Source organism: Mus pahari, chromosome 5 (genome assembly GCF_900095145.1).
Source record: "Mus pahari chromosome 5, PAHARI_EIJ_v1.1, whole genome shotgun sequence".
NCBI classification, from domain to species: Eukaryota; Metazoa; Chordata; class Mammalia; order Rodentia; family Muridae; genus Mus; species Mus pahari.
Window position 1 is genome coordinate 153,363,166 of NC_034594.1, and position 16,427 is coordinate 153,379,592.

A 16,427-nucleotide genomic window follows, 5' to 3' on the forward strand; every position below is an offset into this window, starting at 1 on the left:
CTGTCACTTCATATAGGTCCTAGTGATCAAGCTCAGGTCCCAGGCTTGGCAATGACCACCCTCATCTACTGAACCACCTCAATGTGTTTTCCCTCTAATGAGTGATTTGAAAATTGAAATCTTAACCCACCACTACTCCAAGTTGAGCCTCACATGTGCTTCTAAAGTACAGGTTTGGTATCTACCTTATCCATGACTGGGTGCGCAATGGCCTTCAAGTACACTAAAAATTGTTTCCTTAGATTCCATTCACAAACCCTATGTCATGGCCACTAGTTCAGCAGTCTGTTGAGATGGAATGCAACAAGAATTACTTAATTACTCATTCTGTTTATTGAATCGACAGAAGGGAATACAAAGGACTGGGCAAGTGCTGTGCACTGACATGGAAAAGGTGGAATTAAAATAAAATTTAAAAATCCCAGTAAAGCAAATCAAAGTTACTATAATTTCAATAAAACAAAAAATTAAAGACATTTAATATACCACACATTTATAAAATAAATGTCAACCAAAAGGTGTCTTGTAAATAATTAGTAGAACAAGTGAAAATAAATATGAGACCTGAAGTTTTTATACTTTAATGAAATAATAAAACAAAGAAATTTAAACTACTAAATATAATCTGAGAGGCAAATAAAAAAAGCAAACCCCATTAAGAACACAATCGTTTGGAAACATCCTATCAGTCCATAGTTAACTGTTACTGCACACCAACACCTCTGTGTTAGCTACATCACACCACAATGCCGGATCCCTTTCCATAGCTCACAAACCTCCAGAGCAACACTCAGGGTCTTTACATGATCTCTACAGCTTGGCTTATAAGCATATACATGCTTTCGGGATCTCCCTCAGAAAACACACACACACACACACACACACNCTCTCTCTCTCTCTCTCTCTCTCACACACACACACACACACACACACACACACACACACACACACATTTACCCCTCACTGAGCCTACAAATGTTATCTAATTCTAGCATGTTGATCCTGATAATGTAAATGTCTAAGTTAAAGATCAGACACAATTTTTATTTTTATAAAAATAGACAAGTATTAACCAAGCCTTAAACTCAAGAGAGGGTACTTTACATGTGCACAAGACATTCAGTAAAAATGACAACCTAAAAGTTGTTTCTAGAATATTTTAGGAATCACATTCTTTCTCAAACACACACACACACACACAGACACATACACAGACTTTTAACTTCATTAAATCCAGGCAACCTGGATTAAGTAGATAGGGGATGGGCTTTTACAGCTTGTTTTTGCAACTCTAGGGCAGCTACTATAACAATAACTCAACACTGCAAAGTTTAGGTTAATTTCACCCTGTTTTTAGAAAGTGTCTAAGTGTAAATGCAAATTCACCTCTTTAAGTTAGCAGTTTATGTGAAATCAGGTATTGGAAATGGTGGTAATGCTTTGGCCAGCAACACAAAGGGAGAGTTGGTGATGTCTAAATGAGACATCAAAGTAAAATTACTAAGTAAAAATGTATTTTTAAAATGGGAACTATTAAGACAATGTATCTTCTTTCCTCCCATTCTTCTGCTGTAAAGTAAACGACATAGGCATGCCCCCTTTCAAGAAATATGCGAGACATGTACCCATGGGAGGCAGCGGGTCAGTTCTTGTTTGCAGGAACCAACATCCTAAAAAAGAAAATTTCAAGATGGGGAAGGGTGGGAAAGGATTTTCTATTAATGCCACAGGGCGCCCCTTAAGGCAGACTGTTCCTCATCCACTGCTCCTGCGGAATTACTGCTCCTGCTTGCCTAGCAGGTCCATTTAATTACTTATAGTCGGAGAATTCTATTTTTTGTTCTCCTACCCAATAAAATGAGTCAATTTAAGGGGAACGTTTGCAAATAAAATGTCCCATTTTTACTACTTACCTGGGTTATCAGGACATTTATCTGGCCAGGAAGAGCAGTGCCACACAGCTGGCACGAATACTAATGGAATTCAAACCCCAAGTGTGAATGAAGCTTTGTCATCTCCCCTAACTCCCACGCTAATTCTCTTGATCACCACCCACAAACCAACCTCAGTGACCCCCCAAATCCAACACTTTACCACTAATAACCAGTTATTTAGAGGAAAAAGACATTTAATTCCATTCTTACTCTAGCCCTTAATCGATGCATTAACAACAGAAACATTTAAAGCACATGGAATTGAGCCTACTAACCTGATTTTTGGAGCCAAAATTCTCCACTAATTTGATCTATGTGCAAAAAGTATTGGTACTTTTCAGTTTATACATTGGTTAGCATCTTGTGGCAGGCTTGACATAATTCTCTTAAGCCTTTATCGAGTTTATCACAATGTAAGATTTTCATGTAATCCTGCCACCAGGTTCTTCCACCATAAACCCTAGCTTTCTTCACCTTTCTACCACACTCACTTCATGGCAAATATACGAAACAGATGCTTACAGCAAATTGGCACAGTCAAGTACCAGTCTAGAGAGGAAGCAGCCAGTTAGGACAGACTTGGAAAACCAACCTCACCTAGCTACTATCAACACCTTTGCATAGTTGTAACTCCACTCTAACAGGAGTTATGTTCTGGTAATGCCCCTCAGCTTCGGTGCACTCTCTTACCCCCCAGTGTTTTAATTGTACTTCAGAAGCACTGTGAACCCTCGGTGCTAGGTGCATCTGGATGTACTAGCAGGATGTAGGTGCCAAACTGCCCTGATGGGTACAGCCCTCAGGGAGCATCATGTACATGCCACGTGGTACACTGTAACCACATCTGTAAACAGCTGTGGAGTTCTATACCCACATGGTGTTACTGATTGTTACTGTAGACTGCGGTGTATGGATTAATGGCTTCAGGGTATATCAACCAAAAGATGGTTTTAACTGAGGTAAAGAGGAGTTGCCACTTAATTATATACAGTTATGAATGAAAATTTTTATTCAAGCTTAAAGTGAAAAGTAATTTTAGTCAAGAAAATGAAGTACCAGATAAACGGTAACGTATTACTTTAAGTATCAAAACAGGATTTCTCTGATTTTCTAAAGTGGTGGTCTCTGAAAAATGAAGCTTATAGGAATCTTTTACATACCCATTTGAATTAATCTGCTGACTATGATCTGTCATCTCCTTACGATGGGCTTTGGGAGGATGAATACTACTTCCCTGGCTTTTCCCTCCCTACGACCCCCACAATGGGAAGACCCTCGGTATAAGCCTCTCTTCTCTCAGGATCCTGATGGGCATATGATCATGGTGAATGCTATGGACTTGGCTCCGCCTCAAGCGCAAGTTGTACAAGATTTTTTTTGTTGTTCATCAGGTCACATTGGGAGTTAATTCCACTTTTCCTTCCAAACAATAGCTGTGGCCACCCTGGTTAGCCCCTATTGGAAAACATGGAGACTAGTTAGACTCAGCAATTATGGGCTTGAAAACACACCATGAACATCAATCAGGCTTATGTTAGATATAGGGTCTTCAAAATGAGAAGTCATAGAAGTCAATTTTTTTTTCCATAAAGGAAACATTCCCGTAAACTAACAGGGGAGGGAGAGAGAAAGACTGTCCACAGCACCAGTTTGAATGAGGTTCATTATGGCAACATCTGAGAAGCTGAGAAGGAATCTTCTTTAAATGAGTGTCCCTATATGTTGGACATTAAGGGCAATTAGGAGAAATGACCCAGGCTTTAATTCCAGTTTACATATGTTTGTAGCCTGCTGGCTTCCTCTAAGATTCAGCTACACTATAAATTCCCAAAGTGGGTCTATCGTCTGATGTCTACTGCTAGATCACATCAAAATGATTCCCTCAAGTTCAGTGAACTCGGATAAAGCTTTCTTGAAAACCTAGACTGATGCTGATCTTCTGTACTGGTTTATTTATAAAATTTTCCTTTTGAATCTTGAATTTCTTCAGTATCGGGTACTGATGTCCCTTCAGGAATAAAATAAAAAGGGGAAACCTTCAAAGTATCTCTCTGGCTTTCCTGTGCTGTGTCCATCTGAACACTGTTTCTGGCCCTGCCGTGCCTCCTCCCGTGGCACTCCAGCAGAGCATCAGCTACGCTGTATATCTCAGTCACAGAGGACACTGTTTTTAAGCTGGTTTAGATTCCAAATGTATACAAATGAAGTCACTTTAATCCTATAAATACTTCTTAATTTATTTTTAAAAAATTGTGCTGTTAACCCTTTTACGGGGCAACAAGCTATGTGAAAAGTACAAAACTTTTTGTCAAATGTAATATTGAGAGTGCTTTTGACATAGTTCACTGGTTTATCATCTGATCAGTATATACTGCGCAACGGGCAAGGCTAGAATCCATGAACCAAGCTGCAAAGATCTCAAGCTAAATAAGGCGGAAAGATTTGGAGAAACGAAAGGAAATTCTTTCCTGTCCACTGTACACTCTTCAGACTAATGGACTCTTCCTATCAAGCCTTCTAAACTGTTAAATAAAGTTTCCAAACAAGCATTTGAACTTCATTACACAGAAGAGCAACAAGAATGGTGTCCCACCAGACAAAAGGCAGGAGGGAAAAAATATATATACTGAGTTCAATGGGTAAGCCTGAATGTAGCACAGTTCTTCACAACCGATGGGGAATAATTCAACATGGTGTCCAACAACCTTCTAACGACGTGCTTCATCAACTGGTTACTATGAAGCAAGGTGTAAATGTTTGGCCCCAATCGGGCTTCAAAATGGTTCTTTTTTTTTTTTTTTTCATGACGAGCATGTCTGTCCAGCTATCAATCATGTTTGTTTGCACCAAATCCCAAGCCATTAAAATACGACTAATTTTAAGTTAAACAGAAGTCGTCTGCTCCAAATTTGCCATCAACTATCCATGCTACTGCATTCCTCTGAATGAAGACCCGATGAAATGTGCAGGGAAAAAAGAGAGAAAAAGATACCAGTTAGAAAGTTTCAAAATCGGCATCAAGAAGTAACAGTAGACTTAAGTAACAATGAACAAATTATTGATACTTTCATAACCATTGAACAACATTGTCTCTCCTAGTTTTTAGGTGATACATTAAATTGTAACCTTGTGACTATTTTGAATAAGGGACAAAGGGGATGAGTAATTAGAACTTCCCATTTCTACATTGTCCTGGGGGAAGGGGTCGGTTGAGACAGAGTCTCACTGTGAGGCTTTGGCTGGCCTGGCACTCACTAGGTAGGCCAGGATTGTCCTGAACTTCAAGAGATCTACCTGCCTCTGCCTCTGCCTCCTGAGTGCTAGGGATTAAAGGCATGCATAATTATGCCTGATTTCCTATTTTTAAGATTAAGCTTGAAATAGATAATTAGAATAAGAAATTTTTTGCTAGTTTACAACAAAAAAAGGATGGAAAGAAAACTCTGGTAGTATGAGGTGGAGCTGCACATTCCAACTATGTCCTCAACTCCTCCAGCTGTTCCAAGTCGACCATATCATGCAGCTCCATTTGGGAAAAGTGTATGCATGACGTTTCTTACGCTATAGTTCCCATACGGTAAGATAAGCTCCTCTAGAAGATGACGAGTAAGTGTACTCACAGCGGACATAGCACCAGTCTACACCTTTAGACCAGCTTCCCAATCTAGGAGCAAGCGCGGTCTCACAAGAACCACTCATCCCTGTGGTCTGGGGATTAGCCAATTTTATGCCACTTCAATATAAAACGCACTCACACACACCACGGGCTATGTCTGGTATATTTTTGTTTCTAGTATGTTTCATTCAGCCTACTGATTTCTAGGCTAGTGCCCCTTCTTCTGTTCATAATTAACTACTTCATCCTATTCCATTTTATACCCCTAAATACACAAACAAAAATCAGAAGCCACCAGTTTTGTAACTTAACACAAAAGATCAGTAACTTCTCTTTAAAAAAAAAAAAAAGTGTTGGGCTAGGAGCTCGATGATAGATCAGCAGTTAAAAAACCATGGCTGTCCTTGCAGAGGACCATGGTTTGATTCCTAGCATGTACATGGTGGGTTTGTAAAGCCTCTAGTTCCAGTCCCAGGGAAGCAGGTGGCCTCTTCTGGTCTCTGGGAAAACACCAATAACACAAAAATAAATTCATTTTAAGAAGTTCCTGGGCTAGTAAGATGGCACCATGGGAGAAAGCACTTGTTGCTAAGCAAGCTGTCCCCTGGCCTCAGCATAGCAAGTGCATCCAGCTCCTCTCGCACAGTTAATACTTTCAAATTCCTAAACAGGTAGACAGAAGACAGTATCCCAAAAGTAACCCCCGCCCCACCCCCCAACAAGGTTTCTCTGTATAACAGCCCTGGATATCCTGGAGCTCTCACTAGACCAGGCTGGCCTCAAACTCACCAAGATCCACCCGCTGCCACTGCTGGGATTAAAGGTGTATGCGATCCCCCCCCCCCCCAGCCACAGACCACATCTGTCCGCTCAGATCTGTGCTGGTGCAGCCTGATGGAGGCCGCTGAGCTGGGTCTCATCTTACAGCTGAGCCAGTGTTTGGCAAACCCACTCAAGTGAATTATCACATCGACTAAAGTAATGGAGTACAAAGTGCACTCTTGGCCCACTGTGGGTCTAGAGCTCTCAGGAGCTGCCGCTGCCACATGACCAGTACTTTCCTATTCTTCCAGTCATGTTCTGAGTGACTAACAAAATAAAAAACTACAGAATTGGCTCTGAAAGAGTGGGCCCGGGCAGGAACCTAGGACCCACGCAGGATAGCAGCAGTGAACACCTCCAGGAGAAGGCACCTCCCATGTCCCAGCAACCCCACTCGTGCAGCTCACACGCTTGCTTCCATTCTCATCTGTGTGTGCAGTTTTTTGGTTTTGGGTTTCTGAGATAGGTTTCTCTGTGTAAACTGGGCCTCCCACCTCTGCCTTAAAAGGTATTTACCACCACCACCCCAGCTTCATCTCTCTATTTATATATTTAAAAAACAAAAGAAGGCTACCTTCCCTCCAAGGGAAATCATTAGTTAAAACTGTTGGACATTTTTCTTACTAAATTATTTAGGTGAGAGGCTCAGAGAGATAGATGACTTTAGAAGTTCAGAGTATTTGTCACTCTTGCAGGGGACTGGCATTCAGGTCCCAGCATGCATATCAGGTAGCATGGGCACACAGGCACACACACAAGAAAAAAAACAAAACAAAACACCAACTGTATAGGTGGAATACACTGAACAAAACAATCTGTAAGTCATTTCCTTCCAAACGAGACGTTTTTACTTGTTCTCTTTGAGGAAAAAGAAAAGATATTTACATAAAATTTATTACTTCTCTCTAGTACTATTATATTTAATCAAGAATTTGTCCTCATCTGTTAGCTTTATGACTTTCTTCATCTTCAAGTATCAAGGTGGTAGGGGAAACTTTCCAGACCTAGATCTGCCGAAATGGCAGCGTTCAACAAGTTAACGAGCTCTGCCATATTTTGGTTCCTTCCCTATAAAATGAAAATAAAAATGTTTCTCTTACAAGACCATGAACATATGTGAGAGCAAATACTCTGAGCACACTACTTGGCACACTACTCTGAGCACACTACTTGGCACAAAGGCAGTTTCTTCCTTCCCTCACCATCAGACACAGTTCGTGTTAGTATAGCACATTCTATACAGTGCTAAGATATTAGGACAATCCCAAAATGATGATCATTAAAACTAAAGTTTCTCAAGTTTTATACATTTGTTAGTTCTCATATGTATATAAATTATTTCATGTAATGTCACATTTACATAGCAGGACAAAACAACATGTTAAGAGACTTGTATGTGCATGCAAGGAGGTGGTAAGATAAGTGGAGGTCAAAGGACAATCTTCCAGTTCAAGACAAAGTCTCATTTGCTGCTGCACGTGCCTGACAGCTCCTGGGAGCCGTCCAGTGTCGTCCGTCCCCCCACCCCCCATATCCCACAAAAGCACAGGCATTAGGCTAGTTTACTTTCTTCATTGCCTCTCCAAAAACAATAAAACCTAATACTAGATTTCTTAAATTCTTTCTATAAATTGAGATAGGTGAGAAAAACAGCCATATTCCATGTTTAATGTCATGTAAAAGTACTGCTAACCCAAGAGTAATGCTTCATCTACAGAGAACACGACTGCATGGCCTTACCTTCAATATTCTGGTGGTCTATGAAAGGTGCTGGTCCCCATATTCTAACAGTGCCATCGTCTGAGGCACTGGCCATCATGGATGGAATCTGTGGGTTCCAGCTAACACAATTTACTGTGCGCGTGTGCCCTGTGAGCTCCGCAATTGGCAGTTCACTTCGTTTGTGCCAGATGTAAACCTTGTGATCTAAATGTACAGCAATTCAGAGAAATGTTAGAAAACTGTGTTATTAACAAAATCACTGACCACGTTACTATTTACTACACACAGAAGAGGATTCTTCAATATTATAATTTACAAGGAGGAAAAAGATACGGATAGTTTAATAAATTAATTTTGTGAAAGCCACGTTACCTTTTTCCTGCTTTCTAAAGCCACAAAATCATTTGTAAGAGTTTGTCCATGTATGACTGATAAATAATTACAATCTGGGGCAAGAAGGTTAAGATGCCTCAGCAGTTAAGAATGTTTCTTGCCAGAGTTCAGTCAGTTCCCAAGCACCTACGTAAGGTAGTCCCTCTGTAGGCATCCACACTCACACTCATGTGTGTACACACACACAAACACATAATAGCATTTTTAACAGAAAAACTCCAATTACAATTAAGAATAGTAATATATAGTACAGAATAGAGATGATAATACATTCTATGGAGATCTTAGGTGACAGAAAAACACAAGGTATCCAAACTAAAAACCAGCAAGACTGAGACTACTTGATGTAATTACTTGATGTAAAAACTGAGACTACTTGATATAATTAAGCTGTCACCAGGCTATGAGGAGGGTACTATGTTCCCCCCACACTGCACAGAGGTAACGAAGTGAAGCCACCTCTTCTGGTCTAAATGCAGTTAGCCGGGGCTGGTGAGATGGCTCAGTAGGTAAGGGCACCCGACTGCTCTTCTGAAGGTCCGGAGTTCAAATCCCAGCAACCACATGGTGGNTCANAACCATCCGTAACAAGATCTGACGCCCTCTTCTGGAGTGTCTGAAGACAGCTACAGCGTACTTACATATAATAAATAAATAAATAAATAAATAAATAAATAAATAAATAAATAAATAAATAAATAAATAAATGCAGTTAGCTTCTTAATTGTAGCAACCCTGCTTAGGGATTACTGTAGACAAACACCTTATTTATATCTGTACCTTATGTGTAGTTTCTAGAAGATGCTAATCTCATAAAGTGACCATAAAAAGAATTAAATCCACTACAGCTTAGTGATAAGCTAATTCCATGACGATGGTTCTAATCTGAGAGCAGAACTCAAGGATAAATCAACTTTATTATGACAATCTATTGGTGAACCAGTGTGGAAATTTGTGAATGAGCACACTGCTTGTGCTCTACCTTTCAAGAGCCAGGACTCAGGGCAGGCACTACTATGCCTGGTGGCTTGCTGCATTTCAATGAAAGAGCACAGGTTTGAAAAGTGTGACGATGACATCTTTGCTTCCAGAACTTGGGAGGTGGGCAGATTCCTGTGAGTTGGGGTTCATGTGAACACATGTTCAAGGTGAATATTTGCTGACAAGGCAGCAAAAGTAGGATCTCCAGCCATCAAGGCCAGAACTAAGCATGGCTTAGGGTGACTGTGTTCTATGTGCTCCATCAATCTGGAAAATCTAGTGCTTATAAGACAGCTGTTTTTCCCCCCCCCCCCTTTCCTTTTCCCCTAGGTAGCAGTCTCATGTAGCCCAAGCAGTCTTCAAACTCACCACGCTGCAGAGGATGACCTTGAACTTCTGATCCTCTTGCCTGTTTCTCTAGGGCTGTGATTACAGGTGTGAGCAAGCATGCCTGGTTCATGTGTGAGGGATTGAACCCAGGACTGTGTGTGCTGGCAGGCACAATACCAACTGAGCCATACCTACAGGCCCTACTTTTTCTATATATTGCTGGCTTTTGGGGAGCGTAGGGGTGGGGGTGGGGGTGTTCTCTGTGTAGCCCTGGCTATTCTGAAACTCAGAGATCTGCCTAGCTCTGCCTCCTCCTTCAGAGAGTCAAGGCTTGTGTTGTGCCACCAAGACCAGCAAAGTGGATTGGTACCAACTTTTGAAAACTCTCAGTCCCATGAAAAAACAAGTATAATGATTTAAATAAGTCGTAATTTGATTTAAATAAGTCGTAATTTGATTCAAATTCTAACACACTTCTTGAGGCCCTGGGTTCCATCACCAACAATACATAGGAAAATAAACAATCAAAACACAACAACAACAAAATTAAGGACTCAAGCCATCCCCCAAAAGAATGAATGTACTGAGTAATAGACTAAGAAAGGCAACACCACAGCTTACACTCGCCGAGAAGCCAGAGAGATTGCACCAATGAGGACAGGATACTTTACCTTCACTGCCACTAGCGATGAAGTCTTCATTATGGCCTCCAAAACATGAATGAATTGTATAAAACCCTTGGGTAACACCTTGATATTTCCTTACTAAAACTCTGTCTTGCAAGTCCCATAAATGAACTCCCTGTAGGAAAAAAAAGTTTTTGTTGCTGCTGTTTTCTGAGACAGGGTCTCACTCTGTAGCCCTAGCAGTTTTTGCCTGTCCTGTGTGTGGGGCTTTTTTTTTTTTTTTAAAAGCTAATCTCATTGTATGCCCCAGGCTTCCCTGGAACTGATTCTCCCCCCACACCTCCTTAATACAAGAGTCTCTCTGTGTAGCCCTGAAACTCAGTCTGTAGAACAGGCTGACCTGCCCTGATGCTGGAATTAGAGGCATTCAGTACTACACCCGGTCCTCCCAAGTACAGGCACATACAGCATCACTCAGCTTAGTAGGTTGTTTTGTTTTGATTTTAAAAGATTTATTTATTTATTTATTTATTTATTATATGTAAATACACTGTAGCTGTCTTCAGACACTCCAGAAGAGGGAGTCAGATCTCATTACAGATGGTTGTGAGNCACCATGTGGTTGCTGGAATTTGAACTCAGGACCTTCAGAAGAGCAGTCGGGTGCTCTTATCCACTGAGCCATCTCACCAGCCCCCTGTTTTGTTTAAGAGACTATCTAGCTCAATGGTTCTAAAGTTTCCTAATGCTGGGACCATGTTCCTCATGGTGTGCTGACCCCTAACCATAAAATTATTTTGTTGCTACTCATAACTGTAATTTTGCTACTGTTATGAATTTTACTGTAAATACTTGATATGCAGGATATCTGATAGGTGACCCCCATGAAAAGGTCTTCCCCACAGAGAGGGATTGTGACCCACAGGCTGAGAACCATTGATCTAGCCCAGCTGGCTTTGGAGCTGCTGTGCACACCAGGCTACTGTTAAATTAATAAAAATCAGGCAGTTCTGGGATGGAAGGTATGGTCTACCATATCCAGTCTCAACAGAATTAGCAGTAATTGTGAATATTCCTTTCCTATTGGAGCATTGTCACTTCTTTCTGATGCCTACACATTAAGCACTAAACAAAGACAGTTAACACTTATACTAATACAAGAAAAGCAAATTCTCACCAAAACAAAAATTTGTAAATGTTGTTAAAAAAAACATACCTGAGTTGCTACATTTAACAAAGCTAATCGGCCATTTTTGGAAATAGTAAATGACATAATAGGATGATCTTCTTGTACTCTGTAATCAGAAATAGCTGGTCAGGAGCAGCAAATCAATAGCCAAGGATTTCAAATTATCGGAGACTATAAACCATTATGGCTTAAATGATATTTTGCCATATATATCTCCATCAGAATGAGTTAACATGTGCCACCTAAATGCCAATTCAGATTAACAATAAAAAACAAACAAACAAAAAATCGCTTTTCTGAAAAAGCCCAAATACACATTTTGGTATAAATTAGAGCATTTCTTTCTCTTCCCTTCCTTCCTTGCTCCTCCCTCCCCTCCCTCTCTCTCTTTTCAAGACAGGGTTTCTCTGTGCAGTCCTGGCTGCTCTGGAACTCACAGACCAGCCTGCCTCTGCTTCCCTAGTCCTGGGATTCAAGGCCTGTGCCACCACTACGCCTGTCCTAATGGAAACCAAATAATAGTTACATGTTTCTATCTGTCAGGTCCTCAAAGTTGTAGCCCCGGACTCTCTGGTGCGTGTCCGAAGCCAGCACAGTCTTCCCATCACTCAAGCACCACAGGCACTGCACTCGCACTCCTTCCCAGGAGTCCAGAAGATTTCCGTCCAGGTCCTAACAGAAAAACAGAAAATCCAACAACAAAGGACTCAGAAACGCCTGGCACTGCTTCTGAGGACAACTTGACGAGGAACTAAGTGATGGGAGTGTCTGACTCCAGGTCCATCCTGTAACACGACATGCAGCACTGAGATAGGAAAAAGGAGAACTAATGCTAAGATCAACAGCGATGAATCCCATAAGCTTCATCTTACTAGACAGCAGCGAGTCTAAACAGCTACCCAGGAGACCCTGGAATGCCAGGGAGCTGCCTTCAAGTATAGCGTGTGACCTACCCAGAAGGAAGGTTCCATAGCCTATTAAAATCTGTTTTATTCCACAAAAATCAACTACAACTATAAGTCTTTCTAAACACCTAATTAGAATGATGTAGTGAGGAAAAAAAATTAAAAACAATAACCTAAAAAGCTGTGAAAGTCATGTGAGGCAGTGATGTGACTGACAGATGGAACACACAGCACAAGGACACTTCACTCATAGAATGTCACAGGACAATTTACCTTAGCTTAATTAAATAGTTTACAATTGCCTGGCATGACGGTGCATGCCTTCAATCCCAGCATTCTGTAGGCAGATGTAGGAGAATCTTTGAGAGTTTGGGGACTGTCTAGTCTACATAGGGAAGTGTTAGAATAGCCACACGCTCAACCGCTGAGCTACCCTTTCAGCCTGGCATTTATTTTATTATTATTTTATTCAGCATTCTTGTGGTTGTCCCAAACAAGGTCTTCTAAACCGCAGGCTGACCGCGAAGCCAAGGAGGACCTTCAGCTTAGGACCCTACTGTCTCCATTTCCCACGGCTACAACTGCAGTGTGGGGAGCCATCTGAGAGCTCTGCAGTGTGCTAGCCACACATTCCATAAACTGAGCTACATCCACACCCAACAAACACTGTTTATTATTTTTGAGACAGGATCTCTCACTTTATAGTCCAAGTTGGTATCTAATACACTATAGTCCAAGCTATCCTTTAACTCTGCAAATTTCCCAACTCAGCCTCCCAAGTGCAGGGATTGCAGCCATGGGCCACCGTGCCTGACTAGTAATGTTTTATTTTCTAAACCTACTCAACAGAAACTGCTGACATTTTCAGTCCTATAAATTAGTACCTATTTTTGAGACAGAGTCTATGTAGTCCTGGCTGACCTAGAACTCAAGAGATCCACCCACAACTGCCTCCAAAATACCAGGAGTATAGCTAATTCTACACTTTTCATGAATACCTGAAATAGTTTTAAAAAATATGAAGAAAGAAAAGTAACAAATATTCTACTAAATAGTCATTTAAGAGGAAGGTAAAATGGGTTTGCATATAATGTGTGTCAAGTGAATCTGTTTTTATTTTCTTCTTTTTTGAGATGGATCCCATTGTATAGCCTTGAACAGCCTATAAAAAACTCACAGAGCTCTCTCTGTCCACCTCCACCTTTCAAGTGCTGTGATTTAAAGCATGTGCTACCATTCCTGGCAAGTATAAATTTAAATAATAATTAGAAACAAACATTCCATTTACTTTTAAATAGTCAGACCCTGGCAAAGAGGCACCCCATACTTACACACTGGTAGAACTGACCACGCTGACCTCCCGTCACAAAGCGTTTGCCATCTGGATTCCAGGCCACACTAGTCAAACTGTCTTCATGAGACTGGCTCATTTTTGTTCTTAATTCTCCCGTCTATAAGCAAATAGAACTGTGAATAAGATGGTTGAGATTTGTCTCTAAGGGGTATATGTTAAGAAAAAAAAAGACTAGAAAGGAAGAGGAAAGAGAAGGAAGAGGAGGAAGGAGAAAGGAAGGTAACACAAGTGTTTTCCTGATCATAGCCTCACCAGAAACAAGACTACAGCACTCAAAGATATGAGATAAACTTTAATAAATTGTAATAAAATTTTTATCTTAAAAGAATTATACACATAAATAATTTTTCACAGTCAAGACAATGAAAAGCCCAAAGTTGCACACCTAAATCCATCTGATCTTCCATCTCAGACCAAAATACTTTATGAATTTTATCCTAAAACTTCATCACTGAGACTAGCAATTCTTTTTTTTTGTTTGTTTGTTTTTCAAGACAGGGTTTCTCTGTGTAGCCCTGGCTGGCCTCGAACTCAGAAATCCGCCTGCCTCTGCCTCCCGAGTGCTGGGATTAAAGGCGTGTGCCACCACCGCCCAGCTGTGACTAGCAATTCTTTAAAACAATGAGTAGTAAAACTATGCCCTTAAAATATGCTAAGGGCAATTTTAGTTACTAAATTTCATAATCAAATGTTCACAATATAGCAGGGAAGATGGGAAAAGAAGACTACTTTTTTGTAATATATAACTTTATTTCAATATAAAGCAGAACAAAGAACAAACCTCTGTACTGTTCAGCATTCTACGCGATTCCAACTATCATCACTGTTTAGTGCTTAGACCTCAGACTTGCTCCTGTTACATGTTCTAAGTTATTCCACTTAGGGGACAGTACACATACCATTTAATCTAGTCCTATTCCATTTTGTTCAGGGATTAGAAACAGGATCTGAGAGGTAACTGCTGCCTTTGGTATAATAAAAACAACACGGGCACAAGTGTCCTGTGAGGAATGGGTACTCAGAGGTAAAGTAAGAGTGAACACAGGGTGTGATCAGGGACGGGCAAGGGATAAAGGCAGGAGAGGCATGGAGCAGAAAACGGGATGGAACCAAGAGACTAAACAAGGAAAAAACCTAATTCGACATCTAAATCTTTACCTAAACCGTTCCTCAGCTACTTAACTGCTGCTTTAGTCACTTGACCTAAACAGTTTTAAAAGTTTAAATACAAAAGGCACCTAAATCTATATACTTTTCTTTTACAGGTTTGTTTGCTTGCTTATTTATTTATTTATTTATTTATTTATTTATTTATTTATTTAATGTATGAGTACTCTATTTTCATATACACCTATGTACCAGAAGAGGGCATCAGACACCATTACAGATGTGAGCCAACATGTGGTTGCTGGGAATTGAACTCAGGACTTTTGGAAGAGTAGTCAGTGCTTTTAACCACTGAGCCATCTCTCCAGCCCCTTGAGTGTTTACTTTTAACAAATACATTAAAACAGTGAGCTCTGGGGCAAAAATGTTTTCCTTCTACTATGCATGCAAATGAGATCATTTCATTAGAAACCTATGGTAAACACAAGCAGTCTGTGGACTTCTCTTGCTTTGGTATTCATTCATTCATTCATTCATTCACTCACTCACTCACTCACTCATTTGTCCATTTGGATTTTCAAAACAGGGCTTCTCTGTCTAGTCCTGGCTGGCCTAGAACTCACAGAGATCTGACTGCTTCTGCCTCCAGTGTTGGGATTAATGGTGTGAGCTGCTGCCACCGCCACCACCACCATTTTCAGAGTTCTTAAAAGACTACCTTACCCTTCTTATCAAAGAGTGCATAGGAACAGTTATATCTTAACAACCATACCCCAGAAACTAAGCCCTAACTCAAGTACAGACCACACAAGTGCTGGTCATTGTATCCCTTACTACATAAGCCTACTTAGGAAGAAGAAAAAGCTTTAATGGGGGTGAAGGGTGGGGAGGGAAGGTCATTTAGATCAGAATCACTGTTTTATTCCAATTTTATTCAGGGTTTTGCCATCTCCCTAAACCCAAATTTAACAGTGGTTAATTGCTAACTTGATACAAATAGCATAAAAGACATTTTTGAACAAAATGAGACGTGGGTAAGGTATTCGAAAATAACAAGCACTGGAGATGGCTCAGCCATTATCAAGAGCCCTTGTTGCTCTTCCAGGTTTGGTTCTTGCACCACATGGTGACTTCCCACCATGAGGACCTGAAGCAGCAGTAGGGAACCCTCCTCAGACAGCATCAGTGCTCACTCTCTGTCCACGCCTCCCGTGCTACCTGCGTCAACTCTGTGAAGTATCATTATTGTTTTGTTTTGTTTCTTAATATAGTCCCAGCTGTCCTAGCTATGTAGACCAGGGTGCCTTGAACTTAGAGCTGCCCCCCATCTCCACCTTCTAAGCGCTAGAGTCGAAAGTGGACAGCACCACTCTGCCTGAGTATTGCTCTAGGTCTCGTGTTAACAGGTAATAGATCCTAAAGGTCCCTGGAGTATTGCTCTAGGTCTC

The 16,427-nt window shown here is 40.8% G+C and overlaps 1 protein-coding gene across 4 annotated transcripts in view; it reads right to left on the reverse strand.

Annotated features, from left to right (window-relative positions):
* Positions 1-310: 310 nt before the first annotated feature.
* The window catches only part of Wdr26 (WD repeat domain 26), a 45,179-nt gene continuing 29,062 nt past the window's right edge, over positions 311-16,427 (reverse strand). For 2 of the 4 annotated variants that reach the window (XM_021197495.2, XM_021197494.2), the window contains exons 9-14: positions 13,850-13,969; positions 12,140-12,285; positions 11,641-11,719; positions 10,470-10,599; positions 8,113-8,298; positions 311-4,875 (exon numbers count right to left, since the gene is read on the reverse strand). In XM_021197495.2, coding sequence (XP_021053154.1) covers positions 4,850-4,875; positions 8,113-8,298; positions 10,470-10,599; positions 11,641-11,719; positions 12,140-12,285; positions 13,850-13,969 — 687 coding nt within the window. In that variant the 3' untranslated portion in view covers positions 311-4,849. Of the gene's footprint in view, positions 4,876-6,910; positions 7,441-8,112; positions 8,299-10,469; positions 10,600-11,640; positions 11,720-12,139; positions 12,286-13,849; positions 13,970-16,427 lie in introns of those variants that run through there. The other 2 variants (XM_029538305.1, XM_029538304.1) reach the window with 2 other exon arrangements.